The sequence below is a fragment of the Dermacentor andersoni genome, chromosome 1, assembly GCF_023375885.2.
Source record: "Dermacentor andersoni chromosome 1, qqDerAnde1_hic_scaffold, whole genome shotgun sequence".
Lineage (NCBI taxonomy): Eukaryota > Metazoa > Arthropoda > Arachnida > Ixodida > Ixodidae > Dermacentor > Dermacentor andersoni.
In genome coordinates this window covers 84,993,733-85,020,086 of record NC_092814.1, presented here as the reverse complement: position 1 = coordinate 85,020,086, position 26,354 = coordinate 84,993,733, and the positions used below count along the sequence as shown (strand labels likewise).

The window sequence follows — 26,354 nt, the reverse complement described above, 5'->3', positions numbered from 1 at the left end:
CGCGCGCGAGACTGAGCCCCGATCGTCAGTTCCCCTTGCGCCCGGTCGCGAAATATGCATTTGATGCCGGACACCAACGCCGACGCCCCTCCCTCCCATCCCTCTCCCCCCGGCCTTTCGCGCGACGGAAGACTGCGCGGCGCGTTTGCTGTCCGCCTTCTTCCCTCGCGCGCGCCAGAGTAAGCTGCGATCGTCGGCTCCCCTCGCCTGCTTTCACTCGCACATGCAGGATACGGTGCACGGCGATGGTGTTATCGCCCTTGGATTTTATACAGGACATCACGGCGACGGTGACGGCATAAATGCGCCTGGAGTGTCCATATAATTGCTACCGCAATAATAGCACAACGACCAAGCGTACGTTGTAGCAACGAACTTCCACGCTAAGGACGAAGAAAGTCTTCACGTTTCCAAAATAAATCGCAGCCGGAAAAGCAAGAATAGAGGCAAAAAATAGACGGGCAGAGGAAGAGCCGCTTTGCTGAAGGAATCGGCGTAACGACGCCCCGGCAGCCTGGCCGGTGCCGCGCTTTCTTTTTATGCACGCGCGGCATGTCCGAGGTTGGGCTGGAAGCAGAAAGGAAATCGACCGAGAGGGTGGTTGCTGACATCATGCTGGTGCGTTGCTGTGTTGCGTAAGCGAAACCACCGCCAAATTATGCCACCGGCGCGCGCGTGCACGCTCGCATAGTGGTGGTGTTCTCTTCGATGAGCCCATTGTTTAAGGGGCCCGGCTGGCAGCGTGGGCTGGTTGGTCTCCCTTGGTAGAAAACCCAAAAGGGCTGCCGCGCTTCTCCGGTGAATCCGGGCTAATGGACCGATCCGGTGGGGGGATGCTGAGAGTCACGTGATCTCTCTGCAGCTCCGAGAGAGTCACGTGGGTGGTGGCCGTTCGCTCGCGCCGATTTCTCCATTGTCTCGAGAACGCTTGCCCGACCTCGTTCGTTGGTCGGCCCCAGCAGGGCGCAGTCGCTTTTTAGCGGCCGCTCCTGTCTCGTCGGGCCTTCGGGGAGCTTCCTCAGCGGCTCTGTTGCTTCACGCTCCCCAACCGCCGTGCCCTCTAGTGTTGCGGCCAGCCGCTCCTGGAATGTGTACTCACCCGGCGGCTCGGTGGGAGGCCCGACGCGCCACAACGCGGCGCGGCCGCGGTGCCAGTCATGAGTCCACCATCGGCGACTTTGTGCTTTCGATGAGCTAACACACGCAACCGTACGGTTGCGAGCTCTCAGTGTTTCGCCACAGGTGTGCGACTCTGTTGTTTGCGCCCGTATAGCACGCACGTGCGGAACGCAAACGGCGTTGTGCACTGCGCGAGTCTTATAGAAGAAGCGACGCGAGTTTGCTACATGAAAAGCTGCCGCCCACCGAACACAAAAAGAAACTTCGGGTGACCTCCTGTTGCCACGGGAATACAAACAGGCTGTCAGGCCAGGTCGTTATGAGCATATGGACAGTGCGTTTGGCGGGATCGGCTGCGAAGACTTTTACTGTATGAGTTTCAATTCCGCTCGCTACTAAGAAAGTCAACACAATCGGCTGGCATTCTTGGATCTTGCGTGGCTTTCACTGCAACGAGGCCTTACTTACACGTTTTGCTTACGTCAACTTATATCGACTTGACGTGGAGAAAAGATGTCTTGCATTCTTTAAACGTTGGGATTGAAAGTTGCGCCTAAATTTCTGCTAAAACATAATTCAACCATAACATACAAACGCATGGACGTAGTCGCGCCCTGATTTCCTGCTGATTAGGCCCAACTCAGATTTCCCTATGCAAAATGCGCGTGAAACTTAGAAAGTCTGTAATACAAGTGACCACTGACATTTTCTTGCATACAAAGCTTCTAACCAAGTTCTAGCGAGTGATGGTCGCAGAATGTTGAGTTAGATCCTGATGTATTTTATACAAAGTGACCAAAATATCATAATATAAGATTTAGCCATCAAGTTTTTATAACTGTGAAACAAAGGTCGTCCTCAGAGTTCTGTAAGCGATATCGTAGAAAAAAAATAGGCAAAACCAGCATATTATATTAGTTTCCATCTATTTGTCACCTCTGTTACGCGAGTTTTGTAAAAGTTGTGTTCACAAAATACCACTATGGCGGAAAGTGAAAAAGTTGAGTCAGATTCGTCCCCTTTTATTGAGAATTGCTTTTCAGAATACCTATGTCACTTTCTTGTAATGGTGCTAGGACGTTTCGAACTTGCAACATTGATTTACCGATTTCAGTCGATTTTATTTAAAATAGAAAGATTTTATAGCATATATCCCTGCCTGAAAGTAAATTAAGCGGCAATCATCTTCTAGGGCTTAAATTTTTCATTTAGATGCAATAGACGTCACGAAACATGGTTCAGTGGTTGTCTGATTAGAGAATTTCTCAGTCTTGCATCTGTTTGAAAAGGAAAGCGAAAACGAAAAATGGGTAAAGAAGGAAAATTTGTTTTAGCTCTTTTTCGAAACGCTAGTTAACTTCGTATTCCGCTAACTTTGGATCCCATGACATGTTCTGGTATGTACCAGACTAACAGAGTGTCTTCGCAATATTACCAGAAACACGCTTTTCGTCGTGGCATTTGACTGTAGTAAAAATCTTCATCAGCGTCTGCTCAATGAGAGAGATATTAAGATCAGAAACAGGCAGGCCAAACAAACTTTGATGTCTGTCCTTGCGAATCATCTGTTCAGACAAGTGCACTGGAGGGACCCTCTGTGCACATTCTAGCGCGGAAAGTGACAAAAGATTTCCTTTTTGCGCAAGTCGTCACGGCAGTGCCGTCAGCCTTCCCTACACGGAAGAACCGTTTCCTCACTTCGCCAGAGTTTGCGCACGTCGCTTCTTTTTTTTTTCTTTCTTTTTTTTTGCGCGAGCACGCGTTCGGCCTTCTATCTTTTCTTTCGCCGAGTTTTCTGTCGCGCTTTTCTTCACCAGCGGTAGCTCCTTGCTCGTTTTTGCTTATTCTAAGTGCTTTCATCGTGCACTTTGGATGGGAAATCATTGGGCCAAAAAACCGGGCGCCCACTGAAACCAAAACGAGGAGGCCGTTTTCCTATCTTTTCTCCCCTCCCATCTATCCGAAGTGTTTCTCGAGCCGCGGTTTAATTACTGCCTTTCCGCTTCTCTCCGCTTCTCTCCGCCACTCCCCTCGCGGTCAGGACGTGCCTGGTGCGCGGCGGTGCCCCTTTGAAGTGGGCGCGCCTGCCAGCGTTGTTCCCCGGTGCGCCATGGTTGAGCTGCCCCCCCCCCCCCCCCCCTCGCGCTTACATCTGGCCCTATCGCCTCGACGAGTCTGTCTCCTCACACTTTCCTTTCGACTTCTTTAATGGCGTAGCTCTTTCAACCCTTATTTCTGCAGCGGCCGCGGCGGTGGCTGCCGAGGTCCGGAGAGGACGCGATAAAGCGGCGCAGGCGGAGGGCCGTCCCGAATCCGGTAGAACGATCAGGTGCCTTACGGGGCCGCATCCGTTTTGCGCTTCTTTTCCTTTTTTTCTCCCTCCCTTGTGTTTATCGTTTCTCGTGCGGGTTGTTGCTACCATCTGTAACGCTAAATCTCGGCTATGCGGCACCACGCGCCTGACGCGAAAAAAAAAAAAAAAAAATAGTAGCGGCGCGACCGGCAGCGACTCCGGTGTTCCCCAGTTTGTATTCGTGAACGAAGTAAATTACGCGATAATTGCCTTTCATTGCGATATCAATTATATCGACACTCCAGGCGCATTTTCTTCGTCGCCGTTAGTGTCGTCGTGAGGTGTTCCGTGTGAAGTCCAAGTGCGTTAACAACATCGCCGCGCGCAGTATGCTGTATGTGCAAGTGAAAGCGTGCGAGGGGGGGGGGGGGGGGCGACGATCGCGGCTCAATCTCGCGCGCGCAAGGGAGGAGAGGAGGGAGAAAGCGCGCCGTCTTCCGTCGTGCGCATGGCACCGGTGGAGGGGAGGGAGGGGGGTGTTGTACTTCGGCCGTGAAAGCGATCTGCTTAGCGGGCACAGTCTAGGTGGGCTGATGGCTCGTAGCTTTGCGTACGCTGTATTCTCACCGCTCAGTTTGCGTTGAAGCGATATACAGCAAGAAGGTCACTTTGCTTGCTGCTGTCGCGATTCCTCACGGCAGCATTTTGACAGAGAACGTCCGCGATAATCGAGTTCGATGTCTCCATATGCCTGTTAATTTAGCTAGTAAGCGAATGTTTACAAGGGGGCGTTCTATTCCGGCGGCAGCTTCGTATGGCGTGGCCGCGCAAGCCCTGCCTTGAATATGATCCGCAATGCGGACAGTGTAGGCGTGTAGGCGTACCGAGGGCCGTTAGCTTCCTGGGCACTACAGCACCCATACGCTTGCGCGTCACCGCCTCTGTCCTAGGGCAATGTGCGCCGCAGGGTCGCGGCGCTTCAAGGCATCCTAGCCTCCAAGATCGGTAGCGGTGGTGTTCACTCCGAATGTTCGTCTTAAACGAAGAGTATGTCTGAGGTGGTTCGTTTTAAGCGGATTTTTTTTTTTTTTGCCATTGAGCCTATGGAAAACCAAACAACTGTTCTTGTGTTGTTCGTTATATGCGAGAATTCGGCTCAACCGTGTTCGTCTTAACGAAAGTTCTCTGTATGTGCATGTAAAAAATAGTAAGAGTTGGTATCTAGGGTTCAACTGAAGGTCCAGATGCAGGCGTTTGGAAGCAATCGGCTTCCGGCTAATTTATTTCACTTATGAAGAAAATAGTCGCACTGTCGCTACGCGTACGGTGTTTCCTTAGACGAAGCAGCAGCCCCAGCACAAAGTGCATCTACCACCCTGAACTTTACTAAGGAAACAGTTAAGCATGGAATATAACCATGACAAACGCCCTAAAACGAGCTTTCGTCCAGAGCGAAGAAAGATATACGGAACGCTTCCCGTCGGCGGCATATTTCTGTAAACGTGCGTACGAAGTGAACGATATTTTTTTTTTCTCGAGCATTATTTATAATCTCAAGAGGTGTGCAACGAGCAGTAGAGCGGTCTCTTTCGTGCTGTGTACTACTCACATACGCCAAGCTCATCTTCGTTTAGCTTTACTTCCACGACTCCGCGTTCGGTTGTTCGCTTGAACTTCGGCTTTGTTTACCTGGTCCCGTTTCCTTGCTTTCTGGTGACGGGCATATAGACTCTGCCGCACTTGATAAGTTGCGCACGGGCGAAGCAATTTCCGGCAACTTTTGCAAGCCTAGGTCCTCCTGCGGCCAGCAACACTCCTGATCCCCCTCCTCCTCTTGGCATGCTTTCTAGAAGACGATAGCGACAGATGCACATGTGCAGTTTTTGTTTGTTTGTTTGTTTGTTTTTACGTGCCAAAACCACTTTCTGATTATGAGGCACGCCGTATTGAGTGACTCCGGAAATTTGGACCACCTGGGGTTCTTTAACGGGCACCTAAATCTAAGAACATGGATGTTTTCGCCAAATGCGAAAACACCCCTGTAATTAGATTTAGGAGCACGTTAAGGAACCCCACGTGGTGCAGTTCTTGTAAACACAAGCGTTATTGCAACCTAAGCGCTCCCATCTGCTACTGGTCATCTGCTACTGGGATTTGGGTCAGCTACAGTGCTTCTGTTTGTTACCATCGGTTGGTTATACATTGCACCAGCTACGAGACACTCTATTGGTGTTCACTGCTTACTTTTACGTTCATCCTTGGCCTCCATAATTTGGCGTTAACCTCATTAAAATGTCGCAGCCTGTAGCCAGCAACATTCCCTCGCAGTCTTGTTTGATAGAGTCCGCGCATTCTTTCAAGCTATAGCTCGATTCGCAAAAGCGTAAGTAGATTGTGCTCTCGCGCGCTGCAAATCTCTCTCTCCCTCTCTCTCCCACTCGGTACAGGAAGTAAAATTATCGCCGCATTTTCACTCTAGTCCATTAGTTGTATACGCACCCGAGAAACGAATACCCCTTCCCCCACGCGCGCCTGGTGAAAGCAAGGTCATGCAAAAATAAGGAAGCTGCGTATCTGGCAAAAATATCGTTGCTAAATGCGGGGCTCGTGTTCACTCTCGGGGCAAACGAGCTCTTTAGCACCTGGGCAGAGAAGGAAGGGTCCACCGCTTGCCTTCGTTTCTTTTTTCTGCTTCTTTTGGGAACGTCTCGAGCAGTGCCGAGCAAGCATAGTAGCACGCGCGGCTCGTTCGAGGTTGACCTGGTGCGTCGACAGCCTGATAGATGGCAGCGCACGTGGCCCACTCGGAAAAAGCGAGCGCGATGACTCGTGGACTAGTTTGCAGGCGACGGCGTCCCAGACAGCTGCCGGACGGGCCGCGCCGCTGCAGAAGCTTCGGCGCTCATTTGCATCCCTGTGAAGACGCTGCTTGCGCGGCGGCGGCAAGCCCCCTGTCTTTTCGCGACTCCTTTCGCGTCTAATGATCTGGCATTGAAGAATTAAGGAGCGTCATGGACTGTTGTCAGCGCTGTATTTTTTTTTTCTGTTTCTTCGTTTCACCCGATACGTACGCGGGTGTACAGCAATGTTGGCGCCAACCTAATGAACAGCCTGTTGCACATAGACCGCGGCCGATATTCTGTATAGCACTTTCCAGGATGTTCGTAATATGTGACAGAAGCTTGACCCCTGTGTAGTTATTGCGGTCTTAAATGTCGTCGTGCATGTCCTTGTAGAAAATGCGCTAAAAATCGAGTTGTTACAACTAGGCACACCATTTACTAGACGCCATGAAAACTTGATGTAGGTATAACACTTTGTCGTGGATATTCTCGTCATTGCTCTTGTATCCCTTGAAAGTCCTTAAGTATAAGGCGAGCAGGGCACAAGGCCCTAGTTGACTATACATATTTGCGCTCAATTTTCTCTTCGCACTACTAGCGAACGCGTTGACGTAGTTTCCATTACCCTGAGTGAAACACAAAGCTCCGTACTGTGGGCGGCACCGCAGCCCCCGGCGTTGCGCCGTGTAGCGACCAGGCCCATTGTGCGAAATTATGGACGGGTGAGTGCGCGGGCTGTATCGTATGCCGCTTAACGACGCCCGTCGTCAAAGGGAGCACAACGCTGATCCCTATTGGTGCTCGCTGTTTGGCTCAGGCTCGTATGTAGCCCCGCTTGATACGCTGTTTCTAAGTTTAGGTACGCACGTTGCAACGCAGTACATGGCCCTACCGCCGTCAGCCACGCCCTTCTGCCTCGCAGCTAGTGCGTCTGGGCTGGGTACGAACGCCTGAGGACGGCTGCGCCATTTCATAATTGCACAACGAAGGCACTGCACGCGGCGCCCCAGTACACATTGGGAGAAGATGTATGGCCCGTCTTCTCACTCTCTTCGTGGGGGCAGTAGGACCTCGTTTTGCGTAACCAAAGATAAGCGCTTCAACGCTAAGCCTCGCACTTTTGTATAGATACATGTTGGCAAGCTGATTACTGTTAAACGTCCACATATGACCCTCGAAGCGCAGTGGCCGCCGTTGTCTTCTGATGAAAGCGTGCCGCGCAAGAATTGGCAAACGGATGAACAGGAAACACTCGTTTCGGCGCATATCCGGTGCTTCAGGCAATATCGAGGCACGTAGTTCACTATTGCTCTCTTTGGTGGGTGGCGCATTACCCCACCCTGACATGCCTTCATTTACAAGCATATACTGCTCCACCCAGGGCAAACCGGAAGTAGATGACACCGTATAAGTTATCCCCTTCGACTTCCTCTCCTTTTGCCAGCTCTTGCGATTTGACGACTGGCGTTCGTGGAACAGAGCAACGATTTATGCATCATATTTATACATACATGACCTCTTTCTCAGCGCATTGATATGACGCTGTCAGCGTTGCTACTCTCATTTACAGTGAAAGCGCTTGAACATTAAAACAGTCGACAGAAAAGGAAGTAGGTGACCTTAGTATTTCCCATGACACTATAATCTTTCATTTGGGGGGAAAACGCGCCTTCTAGCATACTTAGAGAAACGCAGTGGTGAAATACAACAGACCTCTTGAAGACTATCCACACTGCGGAGCATGTTATGCAACAATTGACCAACGTATTCGTCAGCATCTACATTGCTAAGGACCCATTTGCACTGCTTAACCAACAACGGGTGGGCTCCAAACGCTGCTTTTCACGGGAGTTGTTGGATTTTGTGTCTTCTCATCAAGGGTGGTGACACATCAACACGCTCTGCCAATACGACCCAGCACGTCTAGACTACTGCAGCTTCGTAGTTGCATTTTCCTGAATTATCGTAAAGATGCCGTAAGCATCACTGTGGAAGTATCTTTGCAGTGCATTGGGTGGCTTTTCGGCTGGCGCCCGCGAGGAGCACCACCAAAAAGAAAAACAAAAAAACAATAACATTCTACCGAGACAGCCTAGCGCAGGGCACTGCAAGGCGTGCAGTTGAAAAAAAAAGAAAGGTACCTAATGTCGCTGGATATGGCTTCGGGACGCATAATACTATATAAATGCCAAGAAAATAGCGCAGCCGTACGTATTGGCGAATGCTGTTGATGGCTTTTGTTTCCGACGCTGTCACACTGACGACACCACTGCTGTTGCATAAGTCGTTTTGCATTGAGGCAGGATGTTTGGCAGCACATCACGTGAGCCAATGGTTGGAAGATGTCTTGTCAGGCTGTTGGGGAACACATCGCGTGGAGTGAATAGTTTTGAGCTTTGACAATAACAACGATGCTGCCCAGTGGGACAGCCTTGGCAACGAAACCGAGCGACAGCGTTGGCCAAGATATGCAGCCGAGTTTTTTTTTTCTTTTTTTGGTATATTGCCATGCATTCGTGCTTTCATATTTCGTGACAATGTCTTTTCTTTTTAATGCTTCGGTATAGGATAGTTTTGTGCGTGGGCTCTCTTTGGCGGGTACGCTTCGTGGTATAGCCATAAAGACTCAATTCAATTTTAACTTCTGCTCCAATACTTATGGCCTGAGCTGTAAGTTCCTAATGGTAATGATGACAGCCGGGCACCCTGCTGAATTGCATCACTATCGATATTTCCCCATATGTTGGGGCGGTGGGTCGTGCGGAGGCCGAATTTATAATTTCCATACGGACATCTACTCTTTCGCCCAGATAAGACGTTCTTAAAAAGCTGTTGGTCGTCCAGTGTGACAAGGCCACGAACAGTAATTTTCTCCGATTGGTTGCGTGCAGAACTGGTCAACTTATTGCCTAATTCGAAGGGGCCTCTACTCCCCAAAGTTGAATGCTTGGGAGAGGTACGCACAGGTAGTACTAGAAATAATCGGGAATAGTAATGGATGCAGCTTGCGTGAGTAATATAGCCCAAGGTCTGCTGGAAATCTGCTAAAAGATGACTCGGCGTACCAGTTAGAATCGTCAAGAACTGTAAGAGGCTCGCTTTGGCAAACTGTCAAGTGACAAGCCAGTGTATTTCATAGCACTTTTTAAGGTCGCATATTACTAGTCTTACGAGTTCTGTTGAGCAGACTTGTCTACTCCTCGGCTTCAATTTGGCCAGCACAACATGTGCCATAATTAATAAAGTTTATTAGCGTGTTTAAATTAGCAAAATAATGGTTAAACATGTTATTGCTGCTCAAGTCTGCCTACATAGCCGCGTAGTAGCCTATCAGCAAAAACGGCGGGGGTCTAAATATGACAGTTCTTTTTAAGTGTACCGTGTATAAAAAAGCACCTGGCATTTTATTTTCGTTGCGACTCGAAAAGCGATTTCCACTGCACAGGTGGGGTCGGACATTTCCCGTCTTTTGTATGACGCCCTTTACTTTGGTCGGCCTTACCGCGATTACTTAGGCTAGTCAGCAAAATGTGTATCTCTTGCAGTAGAAACATTTTTTTTCCTTTAATTTGCACTCTGAAACATTTCCTGTTAAAACATGGTTAAATTCGAAAAGTTGGTTTGTATCATGGTCAAGAAACCGCCGACATGTGTCCACGTGCCGGTGGAACATAGAACACTGTTCCGTTGACTGCATATTGATGCTGTATTCTTTTAAAATATCCTCCCGACTGACGCTAAAAAAGGAAAGTTGACATCGCGCCCAGTGTTGCAAACGTTTCCTTTCTATCTCTCTCTCTCTTTTTTTTTTAATGTGTCGCTACAATGAGACAAAGATGTCGCTAAATTATCGCTACATTTTGCTGCAAAGTCGCTGAAATTGTCGAGTGGAGTTTAAATAGTGTAGGCGTTGTAGAACACAATAATATAGGCTAACACGGCGTAACGCTTCTGCTCAACGTTTGACGTTCGTCTAGTGTACGTGCAGGTGCGGAATGAACAGTGAAATTGTCACTATTTTATTATAAATAGTGCGTGAAGGGGTTTTAGTTTACTAATATATTTTCAAGACAACGAATGATGAGAGCTGAAATGCTGTGTTTACCTACACATCGTACATGAAATACCTGCAAACAGTGGGCCTTCATCCCACGAGACCACTGAACTATGGTTCCTGGTTCTATGGGGCCAGCCATCGAGCAATATTGATATACATCGCCGAAACCGGCCTACATTTACGTAGTTCATAGCTTATGCCGTTGGGCAAACTTTCGAAAAAAAAAATACAAGTAATTCCAGTGCTGTTCAAGAGACACGGGTAACTGCAGCTTAAGTACGAAGTCTGTATGTGTGAACTGCAGCCGGACTCAAGATGCACTTGCTGTACGTACGCATGTGTTTACCGGAGTTCTGAGTGAGTGTGTAGCGATATTGTTTGCTCTGTATAGTACATAATCCTCGGTTTTATGTTATCCGTGTGCTAAACGAAAAGAAAGACGCGCTATAGTTGAATTGTTGTTCCCGCGCGGGAACCAGTTAGATAGGAAGGAGGTTTCTCGCCTTCTTTTAATTTACCTGCAGGACACGGATTTGGCCTCCACATGGTGACCTTAGGAGTGACTATGTGTAGTTGTGAGGTCTGTGTCTGATTTATATGATTTATGTATTTTAAGTGTCGCTACGGTGGAGCAATTGCCGGCAGCAACTGCAAGGCTAATCCCATGAGTAGCCTACAACACTCAACTCAACTCAACAACGCGCTATAGCTCAGTGGTTGACGCTTCCAGTTCCCAACTGCACATTATCGCAGGGTTGCGAGTTCTATCCCCATTACGGGAAAAATTTCGTTTGTCTTGGCCCAGGTGAAAATTCACCAATCTTCACGAAGGTGAAAGACGGAAACCGCAAACCCAGTTTCTATCGCTTAACTGCTGTCACAGTAATACGATAATAATAGAAATAATACGTAACGTTGCTGTGCTGTCAGTGAACCATGCGGACTGTTGACTAATGGTCGCACTTGCATGCGAGATAAGTTGGCGCGCCAAGTGAGAAACATCATTAGTTCTCTCGTGCCGCGCACAACTTATTTTACGCTTGCAGTGGGCGGCTATTGAAAACTGTGGTGGGATATGCATTCATATAAGGAATACTTGCACCCCCTCTTCCATATTTATTTTATTATTTCACATTTTTTAACTTTTAGGAATCAGCTAAGCACTACTAAAGCGAGTAGTTGTATCTTCGAACCTCCTCGCCCAATTACAGTCCGATCACCGAACTTGCAGTGTCTCGTAGAGTCTCTACTGCTCTCGCACTGGCGGCATGTGTCAAGCCAAAGCAGAATTGCGATTGAGCGGGCATCTTCGTTTCGTTTAGTTCACTCGACAAAAGCAGACCCCTGATCGTCCAAAGTGCGGCTGTCAATGACGACAAGGACCTTGAAATGTACTTTCGGCGCTCGCTTCAGTGATCGAGAATCCCGGTTTTGACAGCTCAGGCTCTCCGAAATAGGACAACTATAGCCTCTGGAGTTGATCCGCCATGCTCGTTTCTTTTCTTTTTTCGCTTCTTTCTTGCGTCTTGCTTTCTTCTTTTTCGTGCGTCCCGTTTCCAACGCAGAAGCGTTTGCATATTTGTGCGACGCCACACTCGTGCGCTTTGTGAAAGTGTTAAGCAAGCGCGGTATACGTGTGAAGCTAGATCTATAGCGTGACAACGCTCATTCACCTCGTGTCGTGGCGCTAAGTGCACACGCAGGCAGCATGCTTCCGACGCGCCGATCCTGGCTTGGAGGAAGAACAAAAATAAGAAAAAGAAAGAAAGAAAGAATGAAAGAAAGAAAGAAAGAAAGAAAGAAAGACAGATAGCCTAGACGAATGGGCGGGCAGACTCAAAGCTGCGTCACGCAAACGACGTCTGACATAACCTGTACACCAGCGGAAGATGGCGGAAAAATAGACCCTCTGAGGCACTTGATGCTTCCGACCGACCGCAATGCCAACACTCCCCCCACCCACTTTGCTCTTTGCGAGGGCCCAGCTCGGGGAAAGAAGACGGCAAGCGGTGAAAGTTTTGTGTTGTGTAGAGCATCGACCTGCAGTGCAAAAGAACTCCTCCGGGGCTCAGCCGACGTGTTATTATAGGGTGCCAATGACTGAGAATGACGTGGGTGTACTTTTCGCTAAGAAGGAGATGCGGAAAATGGGTGGAGGTGAACGAAACGTGCAGGCTTTGCAACTAGGCGCATTATTTTATGTAATCTTTCGTAAAACCTCTAGACAGTGCCGCAATTCATTGAAGTGTCTGGCCTCCTTGCGCGAAATCTCAGATTATCCATGATAAACGAAAGCCACGGTCCGCAATCGTTGCTGCACAATAGCTCGCTGCTGAGCCCTGTGTCGCTGCTGCCTTTAAAGGGACACTAAAGCGAAACAATAAATCAGTTTAGACTAATGAAGCATTGTTTGAGAAACCTGCAGGCAGTCATTTAAAAAAAAAAATAGTTTGATTATTAGGTGAGAAAATGAAGGTCCAAGTATCAGTGTTTGAATTTCGCGCCGAAACCCCAGCGCCGGTACGTCAGCGTGACGTCAGGGATTCCAAAATATGTTTTCGCATTTGGGCCGCGTTGGCTGAATAAAGGTTCCCGAAACTTGCCATGTTTAATATTTGGTTCCTTTAGAACACAATATAGTCAATCTGCACCGCTATATATAAGTTGCAGGCCCTAGAAGATGTCATTAAAATCCAAGACGTCACAGCCCCCAGGTGCGGGAACTTAAGTAGGTGTCGCCATCCGTATTTCGTTCTTGCGCTTTTTCTGGCTTATCAAACGTCTTATTGTTGTAAGAGTGGTATTTTTGGTGTTGTAGAACGGCAATTTACTGATGGAGAAGAAATCATTTTTCACTTTAGTGTCCCTTTAAGGATGGTATGGCTTCGTTTCCTCTTGCTTCATAGCCGGGCTACAAAAGCCGCGGGTCGTTCATTTCTCGTCATTAATTTTAACGTTCCTAGGGTGTTTGCAAAGAGTGGGACGAAGACACTGCGTCTCTCCACTATCGCTGCTCATTAGTCAAGTCACTTAACCAGCTGCTGACTGATTGTGACAGGGGCACGGTGCCGGGCCCACAATCAAACGGGCATAAGAGCAGTCTGAAAAGATCGTGAAGGGATCGATATTTATTTTCTGAAAAAAATACTTCTCGGTAGTACGTCGACGGTTGTGAGCTAATTCGTGATAACGCTGGTTGGCGGTTTTCTACGTTTATTTTATATATTGCTATTTTGCGCATAGTCGGCGTGTTCAGTTCCCAGATGCCGGCTTCTTGCTTCAAGCCGTGGCCCCAGGGTTCTATCATGAGGTGAGCAACAGGAATGAAAGGGAGCCAGGCTTTCTTTCGTATCACGCGCGCCACCGCCACCGAGCGCCGCCGATCGCCATCCTGCTCTGGGGCCTCAATTAGGCGCCCCCGTCCGCGGCGCGCACTTCGGCGGCGGGGCCACCTCGCAAGAAGGCGGCCCGGGCCGGAGCGAGGCGTCAGCCGCGCCGTGACGGAGTGTCAACGACCCCTTTCACTTTCGCTACCGCTGCCGCCGTGTTGGAAGCAAAACAAAGTAGGCAGAAAAGGAAGAAAGGAAAACCCGAACACACTTTCAGCTGTCTCGTTTGTCATTTGAGAGCTAGGTTTGTGTCTTCAGATGTCCCTCTCATCCGGGCCCGCGCAACTGGACGCGAGGGTGCTGCGAAGGACGGTCGTACAAAGCAGCACGAATGTCAGGCGGGCTGCCCGCTCTGCAAACGATCCTTTTTCTTTTTCTTTTTTTTTTCTTTTTTTTTTTTTTTTTGACTGGCGCGATGAAGCGGCGGTGCTCCGCTTTGCTCTGGCTGCTCCGGGATGGTCTTGTTCGCGCGCTCGTGGCCGCGCTTTTTGCCCGAAAAGGGCGGAGGCACGCCTGTTCCCGCGCTGCACAATGGGACCATTCTATTACCTACCTCCCTTCCACCGCAGTTCTGCGCTCGCTTAATGGTGGGCGCGGAAACAACGCGCGTTCCCTCCTCGCGTGCTGGCTGCGAGGATGGACGACGCTTTCTCTGGCACAGGCCGCGCAATGTTGCGAGCATGGACGTGGCATGGCTCGTGTGACAGTGCAAATTTTTTTGGCTGATTGGCACGCGATGTAACACCATGCGCCTAAGGCAGCGCGCTGACAAAGGATTAGGCAGGCACAACGCTAACAAGTGTGAAGAGAGTTGTTTTTCGGCATCAACTGTGGACACTACTTCGCTGTCCACATCACAAACTCGAAACACTTGCGCTTTAAACTTTTGCGAACCCGAGTAAGAACAACTCGCGTTCCTACTCACCTTATGTTTCCAAGCTTGCGTGGGCTTCAACTCCAGCGTTGACTGTTTACCGGAAACACACGCTCATGCAGGTACGCGTAAGGTGCGCGCATAAGGTACTTGCAAAACGGATAAAAGAGGTGATCAACATTGCACTACATTTCTGCCGCCTGATGGCGCTGCACTGGTTCGTCATGTTCGACGGCAGTAGGACCAGAGAAAATCCTAATAGAGCTTATCAAACAGCTTGTCCAAAGAGCAAGGTACAGCTTGGATTGAGTGGCGATAAATCAGATTGAGCCTTATATATAAAGACAGAAATGATAGGGATAAGAAGAGCGCATGCGGGCTAGTTACAGTAACTGTCGGCGATATGCAGAAAAGTAATGTAAGCCATAAAATTAGAGCTGTCGAATTGGGTGCAGAAAAATGATTGGGGGAACTACAGAATGGGTTCAGGCCAGGTAGGTGCCTAAAGTATAATATCTATGCACTAACTGAGGGAATAGAGATTTTGTGTAATCTACCTTTACGGATAGCATATATAGATATTAAGGGAGCTTACGACAAAGTAGACAGATAACTGCCATATTTTCAAGCACGAGGACATAGGTGACGATTTCGTTGAGTTGCTGGGAAAAATATATGGGGACATCCGAGTACAAATCGCATGAGATGGCCGGAAATGCACAGAACTAGTGAAAATTCTCCGTCGACTGAAGCAAGGATTCTCTCTGTCTCCGCTATTTTTCACGCTTTATGTTATGGGCATAGAAAGATGACTGAAAAACAGTGAATTAGGTTTTGATATATCTTATATCCCTAATGGACAAAGGGTGCAACAGAGGGTACCTGGACTAATCTATCTGAACGATATCGTGCTGCTAGCGGTAATGCAAGGGATGTACAGAGACTTGCGAATACGTGTAGTAATGAAGCAACGTATCTAGGCCTTAACTTTAGCACAGGAAAATTGGGCGTTGTGATATTTAATTAAGAAACGAGTAACGACGATGTATAAAGTTAACAGCATGTAATACGTATAGTCAAGCAATATACTCGTATATAGGTGTATACATACAGAGGAAAGACCTACTGTAACATCCTCCAAGACAATCTGAGGATGAAAGAGAAGCAGAATGCAGCTATAGTGGAAAATAGAGCGTTTCTTGGCTACAGTAAATATGGAATACCCAGTGGTGCGAGTAATTTGGAAAGCAGTAATGGTACCAGCCTGAACGTTCGCAAAGCATTCTGTGCTTAAAATCGGTGGTCTTGTCGGGGCTGGAAGTCAGTCAAAGATCGGTGACCCGCTTGGGATTGGGGGCCCACGGTAAAACCACAAATGAGGCAATGCAGTTTGACATGGGTTGGGCCTCTTTTGAAGCCCGAGAAGCGCCGAGCAAAATTAGTTTTGAAGAAAGACTCGGGAACAGTGATAAAAAGAAATGGGCGGATTGAGTTGCACAATTATCTGTACTTCAACAGCGTGGACATGGAATGGAGGGAGAGGTCAAGAACGTTGGCAACCATGTGCAGACTTACTGAAGGTGTAGCTAGACAATCCTGGGTCATCAAAAATAAAGTAAGAGAAACAGAGATGGTCAATTGGAGGCAAAGGATGGAAACACAAAGAAAAAGTTCACAGAGATTGACAAGTGTACGGCGAGAAATAAATCGGGAGGGAAAATCTGTACGATAACACAAACGACATTGCCTTGCTATTTGAGGCCTGAACTGGCTGTCGGAGGTCAAAAATATAAAGGAGTAAATATTTGCAACAAGATGAGGCATGTGTCTGCTGCAGCAAAAATCTGAAGAGAGAGAGAGAGACAAAAGGGGAGGAAAGACAGGGAGGTTAGGCAGTGTAAGTACCGGCTGGCTACCCTGTGCTGGGGAAAGGGGTAAAGGGAATAAAAGGAGAAAGAAGAAGAAGAGGAAAACAAAAGGAAAACAGAAAATTCACACAGTAACGTGATACTACGTACTACAACACTCAAAGGCGGTCGCACAATTCGCTTGTCCTTAAAAATTTCAGCAAAACCCTTAAGGCCTTGAGTGCCGAAACCCGTCTGGACCATCCGAAGACTACTCAGCACATCCTAATGGAATGCGAAGGTATTCGCATTCCGGGGCATTCCGCCAATGAGACCCGTAGGTAACGTAAACCTTCCATAAACGCTTGAATTTAATGTGGATGGAAGCATTAACCGGTCAGCAGTCGAAGTAAGCAGGAGACGTTAAAGTATTGGTCGAAAAAAAAAAATTATGCAGTTGCAACGCACATGTTAGAATCTAGGTGATCCGAAGCTTCGTGCAATGTTTGTACGTGCGTTTACTGATGTTCACGCTTACGTTTTGCACATGCTTACAGAAGGAGTGCACGGTGTTGTCTTAGTAGACTATTTCTTTCCCACTGACGAGTTGTGTAGATGTTTATTTTACATCTTGGCGCTGAAGGAGAATACTTGACTCTTGGCGAGGTACGCTGTCCTCGTTTGGGTGCAAGTATGCGTTTGCGTTTCTCGGCATAAACGTTTACGTGCCTGTTCAGCGAGACGCCTCTTCCTGGCGTCCACTTCCTCGGCAGTTAGAATGTGCTTCGGTCTCGTGACACGCACCCGCTACTAAACCCTCGCTCACAATGCATGCGCAGACGCAGCCGTTCTCGGTGATCACGGGACTCACTTGGCGAGGAAATCATGACGAACGCCATACCCCGGCGAAGAGGTAAAGAAAGCTTCGCCTTAATACATATAAGTCGGCACACCCCTCTCGCCACAATGGTATATTCATTCTGGACGATCGGCCGAGCACGTACCCAGTGGTACATATACCTACAGGGCCGAAGTTGTCATTTAAGGCTTCCATGCCCCTTGTGTCGCAGTGACACATGCCCAACTGTACCATACCCAGTGGAGCAAGTTGTATACTTGGAAGGCAGCAACCAGCACATACCTAGTTGCCCAAGTTATATATATATATATATATACTTTAAAAAGTAGAGAATAGATTGATAGAGCCTGAGTCGTCACATACATTGGTAACTGCACAATATAGACATAAAGGCTTGTATGAATAGGGAAAGAAATCAAGGAGAGATGGACAAAATGCTAGACTGCAATTGATGTATACAGGATGTCCCAGCTAGCTTTAGCCAGAGCACGACAGAAGCCCGCGAATGCACACAAAGTACCTCAAGCGGCCAGTCGCGCGGCAATTTTGCGTGCATTCGCAGGCTTCTTTCACGTTCGGAAAAACACTTTTATGTAGCACATATTGAGCAACAGAAAGCTCTATCGGGAGATTTTCATGGCGTTCTACATTGTTTTCATTGACCCCTTTAATCTAATTATAACATTTGAGAAGTTTATCAATTAATTAAGTCTAATTATCTAATTAGGCAGAACGAAAAAATGAATAATTTCAGTATCGCCAAGCGACGGCAAACAACATTACCTTGGTTCTGTCCAGCTATACGTGGTGTTCGCATATTTTAAACTGGCTAAAGTTAGTTGGAACACCCTGTATAATACCTGATTAGCTCAAGCAGGGTAGGTGACTATTTGTTACTGCCTCGTTTTGAAGGAGATGCCAATAGAAATAATTCATTATTCTTCTTCCTCTTCTTCTTCTTCGTCATCATGCACTGTAGCTCACAAGAAGTGCATAGCGGGGCGTGAAGTTCTCGGCTCCTCCTTGCTCGAGCGAATGACCTTTGCAGCACTGTTTACGGTTGGAAGAGGCCGTGGCAACATTCACTGCACTATATACAACCAATAATACGTTGCGGCCCGTCAATTTGACTGTTTCCGTCGTAGCATCCCCGTGCAAACGTATTGCACAATTCGAAAGTGTCAACAACGCATTGGGGGCGAAAAAGGCAGATAAAGCAAGAAGCACGGTATTTCCTCTGTTGTAGAACAAAAAGAAAAGAAGGTAGGAGGGGACTGCGCGATGAGGAGGCGAGGGGGATGCCTTCGCTTACAGTGGCGAATACAGGTGAAGGGTGTGGAAAGGTTTATAAATCAGAAAAGGATATTTACTGCGCATTGTGATGTTTATCCTTGTGAACTGGAAAAAAAAAAAGAAGACAAACGTCGGCGACCTGCATTCGCCGGACTTCGCTTTCGAAACTCGTGCTGAGCGTGAGGGTGTTTGTGCGCAAGCAATGTTCGGTTCCGCTGCCAAGCCGTTGCGCGATCAATATCAGAAGCGCGCCTCCTTCTGTGCGACAAGAGCGCGGTATAGGGGCTCCCCCGCCGCGCTGGAAATTGCGGTGTTTACAGCGAGAGAGCTGGCGCTGTCCTATATTCTGGCCTTTTATCGCCAGCGATCGCCGCGTACACGCGGGGACCACAAACAAACGAAAAACAAGTTGACTAGCTAAACCGCCGCCGACGGCTGCCCAAACGTTCGGGCTTTACGCTCAAAGTATACTTCTTATTTCAAGGCGGGTCATCGTTTTTAATAGGTCGAAGTTGTTACGGCAGCCACCGTGCGTGCGACCACAGCCCCTAGCGCGAATGTAGGACGCGGTGCTCGAGAACCAAGTCGTAGCAACAAGGGGCCTTTCCGGTGGTATAGCCCGTAGGCTCACGTAACAGCTCTATCAGTGGTCTCTCGGTACGGCACACGCGCCACCCCTTCCATAACTGGGGCCTGCAGCGCTGCGGCGAGTTGCTTGCAAAGAGAAGGAATAAAAATAAATGAAGAAGGCACGAAGGGGTGCTTAACCTCAATTCCTTTTCGGCGCATATCTACGCGCATATCCCCTCGTGATGCCGCAGCGGCCAATGCGAGCAGCAGGTTAGCGATTGCTCGAGGCGACGAGAACGTGCTTTCAGAAGGCGGCTTCCTTTCGGGAGGCGTGATGCCGAAGCACTTGCGTCCGCGAGGGGGGGCTGCTTTGCGGTCCGACGCTCGCCCAGAACATGACGGCCCGCTCGAAAACCGCCCTCGAAAGAACAACTCTACGCTGTGGGCCTGGCTTTTTTCGGACCAACACGATATGTTCCCCCACCCGTCCCCCACGTTATGTAAATTTGATTTATACGTGTCGTCCTTGCGGGTGTGCGGATTATACGAGCATATATGATTCACTTTTTCTCCTACACATTTTTTTTTTCGTATTGGGAAACACTAGACAAACAAAAACAATTAGCAAGCTTTCAAGAATTTTAACAGTAGTTTCTGAAGATAGTTCCTTACTTACAATCGAGTTACCCGTAAAACTGTTTGCTAACGAAATTCAGTTTGATTGAAATTCAATTTGATTGACTTAGAAAAATCTGTATATGTACCGGCTCTGTAAAGCGATTAAAATAACCCCAAGAAGATTACAACTATCTTTACGTTAGCTAACATAAAGGTTACCACGCGTGTTTATGACACACGAGGTTGTGCCCGTTGGTTTTTGCCCACGTCCAGGACCAGTTATGGCAAACAGATGCTCTCCAAGGTAATTACTCTCACCTTAAATCACCTTAAATCATCTTAGTGACATTGGTATATACTTACAATGTACAGCTTTTTCAGATATGAAAAAGAAATAGAAAGAATAACTGTTCTTCTCTGAACATATTATGAATGTTTGATCATTGTGTGTTTCTCTTTGCGCGAACTTTCACGCGAGTGTCTGTCAGGGTCTACTGCCCAGTAGAACATTTACGTTATAACGACAGTTACTCTTATTGTATCATTTTCTGATTCATGTGCATCGTTAGTATTCTTCATTTTGTACTCTACGATAACGTTTATTTTTTCTTTTATTCCTTGTAATCATTGTCATATATTTTGGCAGTGATTAAGTATACTACATTTGTTTTCTCTTACTGCTGCGGAGTCGAGCTGTTTTAATGCAGCTTAAACAGCGAAAACAGCGAAACAAGATAGGTTATCTTTTCAAGGACGACATGAGTTCACACAACAAGCTCGCTTGCTTATCTACCTTTCTCGCGGCCAAGATCATCCACGTTGTTTCTTTGACGAACGCGAGAGGCAGTAGAGCAACAACATTTTATGTAACCTCTCACAAGTTACCCGAGGAAAAGTGGGACAGTACAAGGCAGCGTGCAACTCAATATAATTCCTTTTTTCTGCTCGCGAGTCACCCGCAACGTCAGTAAGCTGCGCCTGCCGGTCCGCCGAAATTATTTTCTTTCAAGGCTCGGTTTATAAATCGTCTAGACAGCTTTGCGGCGCACTACATTCGGTTGGTGCGTCGACAATAGTTTAAGAAGCGCCTTAAAGATGCTGTTGATGCATGCATTCAGGAATTGAAAAGCGACTAGTTGACCGTTTACAATTTCTTTTATGGCAATGTTTGTAATAATACGACTGTTTGTAGTTTATTTCCATTCCAGGCCGATTGCTTAGTGTGACGTTAACTGTGCGCGCGTGGATGAGCCGTCACTCTCTCGTTCCCATGCATTAACGTATACGAGTTCAGTGAGATTAAGTTGCATTTTTTTTTTCTTTCCAGGTGCTGTCGTGGATCTGCAAAAACGGAGCCGAGGCCCTATCCAAGCATTTTTTTGTGGCAGATTCACTTTCAGCCATTCAAGATCAGGAGTACGAGTTCGAGAAGTTCTACTTCCTCGCTATGGTAAGTGAGCATGCCCTAACTTCCGCGCTGTCCTCCGCAAAGGGTCTCAATCGACGATCGAGCACGTGGAAAACAATTTAATGAGTACTAACGCTCGAAATAGCGTTCTGTCAAGTAGGAGTTACAGGTGTGCATCGACATCTTCGTATCACTGGCGTGGAGTTGTTACTCAGCTCCAGAAAAAAAAAAAAAAATAAAGCTAGCTGTGCATCGTCATCGCAGCGTGACACAGCACCTTTAACGACGCCACTGGTCATCGCTGTGTGCATGCCGCTTGGCAAGCATCGCCTCGGACATACGCGTGCAAATGCTGCGACGCGCCGTTTGGTTAATGAAGCGGTAGCCACCTAATTCTTCCGGCGGCCAAATGGTTCGGGTCACGCTGCCAATCCATCATGCCGACGAGTGGGCGCTTATCCGCGGCCGTAAAGCCCGTGCACGCGCTCCTGCGGTCGGCCGTATATTACTCGCTGGCGATTAAAGGGAGTTGGGGGGGGGGGGGGGAGGGCATTAAAGAAACAATATATATATATATAAAAAAAGCTCCAGGCAAGGAGGAGGGCCCGCCGCGCACTCTGCGCACGTGGCGTGGACGGAAGGAAATAATTGGTTTTCGCGGCGGCGGTGACTGCAGGCGCCAAAGGCGCGACAAGCCGTCCTTGGGGTTCCCGCGCGGGGTGCGTCCGGGTTAAATAAACCACTATCAATTAACGCGCCGCGTGCGCTCCCCTCCTCCTCTTTACTATCAGAGCGGAAGCACGCGCGTCCGGAATGGGAAACCTTGCCATTGACAAGGTCCGCCGGGGACCCCCTTCCGATATCGGGGCCGGCGTGCCAGTGATGGCGCACTGCCGTCGGAGGCCCAGATGGGCCCGTGGCGTACGCCCTTAGGTCCAGCTGGCGTGGGCACTCGCAGCGACGCGTGGGTAGCGAGCGGCCGATCAAATTCCTCGGTCGCGTAGCCGCCGCCGGCGAGTGTCGTGCGAACCAGCGGCCAGAACGAGTGGACGAGCGACGAAAAGGTTCGCGGAAACTGGGCCAGTTAGGCGGCCCGCCCAGGCGCGTCGCTGTACCGCAAGCAGTCTGGTCGTTAGGTGCGGTCAGATCAGCGGTGACCCAACGTGGCGTGCCTAAGGCAGTTTCGCAAGCGCTTGATGAGCGCCGAATTTGTAGACGCCCTTCTGTTGATGACCTGCGATTAAGCGAAGACCTTTTGACAGCGCCTTGGTTGTTATACTTTTGCAGAAAGATGGATAAGCGGGCTAGTTGTTTGACATTCAGCATGACGAGTTTTTAAAGCGCACCAAAAAAACGGAAGACGTTCCTCTGTATGCTGTCTTTTCGTGACGCGCTTTAGAAGGTTTTCATAGTGGTTGTTGATGTGGTCACGCGAACAAATGATTTTGCTGATCTGCGTCTCGCTTTTGTTTATTGAAACTCGCGTGGTATATATACCGTTGTAAATCTCTTCAAAGTATGTATGCATACTTTGTATGCATGTGTACATTTTCCTTTCTTTATTCTTGTTCAACACTCTGTGGTTGCGTTGATGTTTCCGCGTTTTATCAAAGACTCTAAACCAAGACTGTCGAATTGGTCGATAATGGAAGGACCAAGCGGCGATCGGTCTGCTCTACTTTTTTCTTTTCTTTCTTCTTCTCCCGTAGTATGACCCTCTCCATCGCGTACAGTTTGACACAGGCAAGAAAGCAGCGATAAACTGCGCGTCGCGGCTTTCCTCGCGTACCGCGCTGACCGCCACATCGAGAACGGCGAAAGGGAGATGCATAAGTGGCGTCTCAATTCGCAGTTGGGGCTTGACCCATGCGCGCTCTGCTGGCGTCTGTACACAGCAGGCGCTGTGCGTCTGTGTGCGTGAACCACTGCTCAGTTCTACGCGGGCACGTCCGGTTCATGCTGCGGCGGCGCCCGATTTGCATGATTCCGGGTGAAAGTCCCCGTTCCGGGCGAGCGTGAGGTGAGAGAAGGCAAGGAGCCAACTTGCGCACGGCAGAGCAAAATAAACTGCGAGCAGGATGCGACCTTGCTCTCCCACGCAACGCGGCTCTCCCCCGCACAGAGCCCCCCCCCCCCCCCTGCTCCCCAACCTGCGCGTTCGCCGTCCGCCGCTGACGATGTGTGCGGGGGAGGGCGGCACAGCGCGCTTAGTATGCGAGCGGCCCGCCGTTCACGACACAGCACGCTCACGTTCCGAGATCGGCCCCGAAAGCAGTTTCATTCATTACGACTTGCGGGGAAATTGCCGAATGCGCAGCGCACACGGGCAACAATCTGCGCCCTCTCACTAGACGAGCGGGTCATCTCTCTTCCGCCGTTTTGGGGCGACTACGCAAGGTTGAAAGGTTGCACGGGGCGGGAGGGAATAAGGGCTCTCAAGTTTAATGGGTGCCTTTGACGACGAAGAGCTCAATTAGGTTACACTTTACAAATTCTTTAGAAGTGTAGAGTAGCAGGGCACGCTCCCTTATCCAACCTCTCCGCATTTATTTCTCATTAAATCATCTTTTCTCTCTCTCTCTCGCTGTCTTCAGCGCTCGAATCGGTTTAAATCGCACCGTTTCTTCGCTGGAACAATACAACTAGTTTATTTCGCTTCCATCACAAACCCATTCCTTTGGCCCTTCATTAATGGCGCAAGCAGCACACCGCGTATGCTGTCAGAAGTCAACGCGACGGTCGCTAATCGAAGAAAATGAACCGCTGCATCATGCCGTCTATTCACGACGTTGGCCATTCGGTCGGCACAGCTGCTCACCAGCGTGGTTTCAGCGCTTCGTGCGTTTGCATTTCAGCGGTCCCAGCTGCATACGCTACAATTTGAAAACACTGACCTCCGTCTGGTACTTCAATAGGGCGTGTTTCTTGCATTCCGAGGCCGCCAAAAATTTAACTCATTCTGTTAGAAGAAGAAGGGCAACACTGAATCACGTTAGATTAGTAAAACAGCCATTTAGATCTTCATGTTCTTTCATTGCACAGGAATAGTTTATTGCTGAAAAAGAAATAAAGGCCAACCTTCATTTCTTGTTCTTCTTTTCTTTTCTTTTTATTTTTTTATATCGTGCCGCAACCTCAGTGCGGGTACGTCAGTGGAACCTCACGAATCTGCACCCACCTTCTTATATTTGGGCTGTTTACGCGGGGTACGTTCTTGAGACTTGCCAGGTTCAATATATGACTCCTTTAAAATCCAATCCAGTATTTTCTTATTTGTAAGCAGTCAACTACATCCCAGCAGACACCTTCAACATCCACGTCAAGGCAAGCTGATGCGCATACTTCAGGTCGGCGTTTCCATTACTTTTTGTTCGTCTTTTCTGGCATGTTAAGCCCAAAAGTATAGTCATTTTGCTATTGCAAAAGCGCAATATTCTGTTGGGTTTCGTTCCTGGTTGGTGTCCCTGTAACCATCGCTGTCGATCGTTCACTTCCCCAGGCTAGCTACACAAGCTAGTCGTCTTCGAGCTTCTTTACTGAAAAACATAAATATATATATATATATCCGAAAGAGATCGTCTTCTTCTGATATGATCGCTCCTCCACAGCAATGACTATTCGTTCATCGCCAGGCGTACACACAACGGCAACGTCTGTTTGGAGAAGATATGTACTAGTATGTGTGGTGTGGCAAGTAAGTGGTAGTATAAACTGCTGCGAATCGGAAGAGTAAAAAGGCAGTGCAAAGGCCGCGGGAATCCTGTGTGTTTTCGCGCATATAAAGCCTTGATGAAACGCTGACATCTTGAGCTGATCATTGCATAACTAGGGCCGGTACAATGTGGCGATTATATTCCAATGCTATTCATTCTCGCTCGTCGTCCGTGTCCGAGCGGCGCTCGGCCAACATTATCACCAGAATCTGCTGAACGTGAAAGGCGGATGATAAGAAAGGAACAATAAGAAATCGGGCGAAAGGAGACCCTGCATTATACCGGCGTATATCTTCCCGACCAAATAAACCTCAACCTAGCCAATTTGCGGATTTCGGGTGACTTGCACGTTGCCTTATTTTGCATTTCCAGAAGGAACCCATACGTAAATCTCCGCACGCACAGTCGTCCTCGTCCGTTGCCGCTCCGAAAATTTTAAAAGAATGAACAGTATTCGTTGGACGCACCACGTGGTATTTGCAAGCAGGCAACCTAGCCGCGTACTCGCTTCCTAATACGCGCCAAGGATAACAGGAAGAAGAATTTTCCGTTTTTCTTGTTCAGACTGCGTCAATATAAATGGATCAGTGGGTCGCGAGTCGTTAGGGAGGTGCGCGGCAGAAATCGCTTCCTGTCGAAGCCAGTCGCGGTCTCGATTCGTTTCGCGCCATTGGCAGCACAGCTCTCTGGCGCGGGCCGCGCTTATTGGCCCCGTGCGCGACTCGCGCAGTCCATTCACGCCGCCACGAATGTGCCGTCCTTGCCCTGAGTGTCTTGGCGGCGCTCCCCCCGTGGGCATGGAAAACCGATGGTGCTCGTCGGTCACCTCGGGTGCCTGATGAATGGACGCGGCCGGTGGCGAGCCCCGTGTTGGCGGGAAGGGTGACCGCGCCACCGTTCGCCAGGCGCCGCCGTGCTCGTTCGCCTACGCCTCGTTGGGGATGCCCGTCACGCGGCGCTGTGACCGCCCACTGCGACCAGCGTCCACTGTGCGGCTGTGGCTCCAGGAAGGAAGGTCACGCCGTCGTTCCTTCTTCGATCATCATCGTGGGCGCGCCGGACGCCTCCCCCCCCCCACTCTCCTCTGTTTATTTGCGGCTTTACTTAAAAGTGCACTCTTAGCGCAAAGTCAACAGGAAGAGCACGCATGCTCGCTTCCCGGAGAGACCAAAAGAGCGCAGCAGTCTCTGCTGCCCGTCGTTTCCTGCATAGAGCGCTGCACCCGTCGTATATTAATTGAGTGCCTGTCGCAGGACGTGTGGGGCCGCTCTCCGTGCCGGACTTATTAGTCGTGCTGCGCCCTTTTGGCTTGTTCGTTGCGGCATTAAAGCATCTTTCTTTTTCTTTGATTTCTGCTCTCATCCTGTTTCTAGCGCGTCGTTTCTGTGTGCGGAAGTGGCCTTGGAAAAGCAGTTTTAACTGCTCTGCCTTCGACGCAAGCGTCTGCTATTGGCATTCGAGTATCCAGGTG

The 26,354-nt window shown here is 48.9% G+C and overlaps 1 protein-coding gene across 4 annotated transcripts in view; it reads left to right on the top strand.

Moving 5' to 3' along the window:
* Positions 1-26,354, top strand: part of LOC126543158 (puratrophin-1-like) — a 379,196-nt gene that overhangs the window by 256,863 nt on the left and 95,979 nt on the right. For all 4 annotated transcript variants that reach the window (XM_072286218.1, XM_072286216.1, XM_072286212.1 and 1 more), the window contains exon 11: positions 21,090-21,212. In XM_072286218.1, the coding sequence (XP_072142319.1) occupies positions 21,090-21,212 (123 nt within the window). The remainder of the gene's footprint in view (positions 1-21,089; positions 21,213-26,354) is intronic.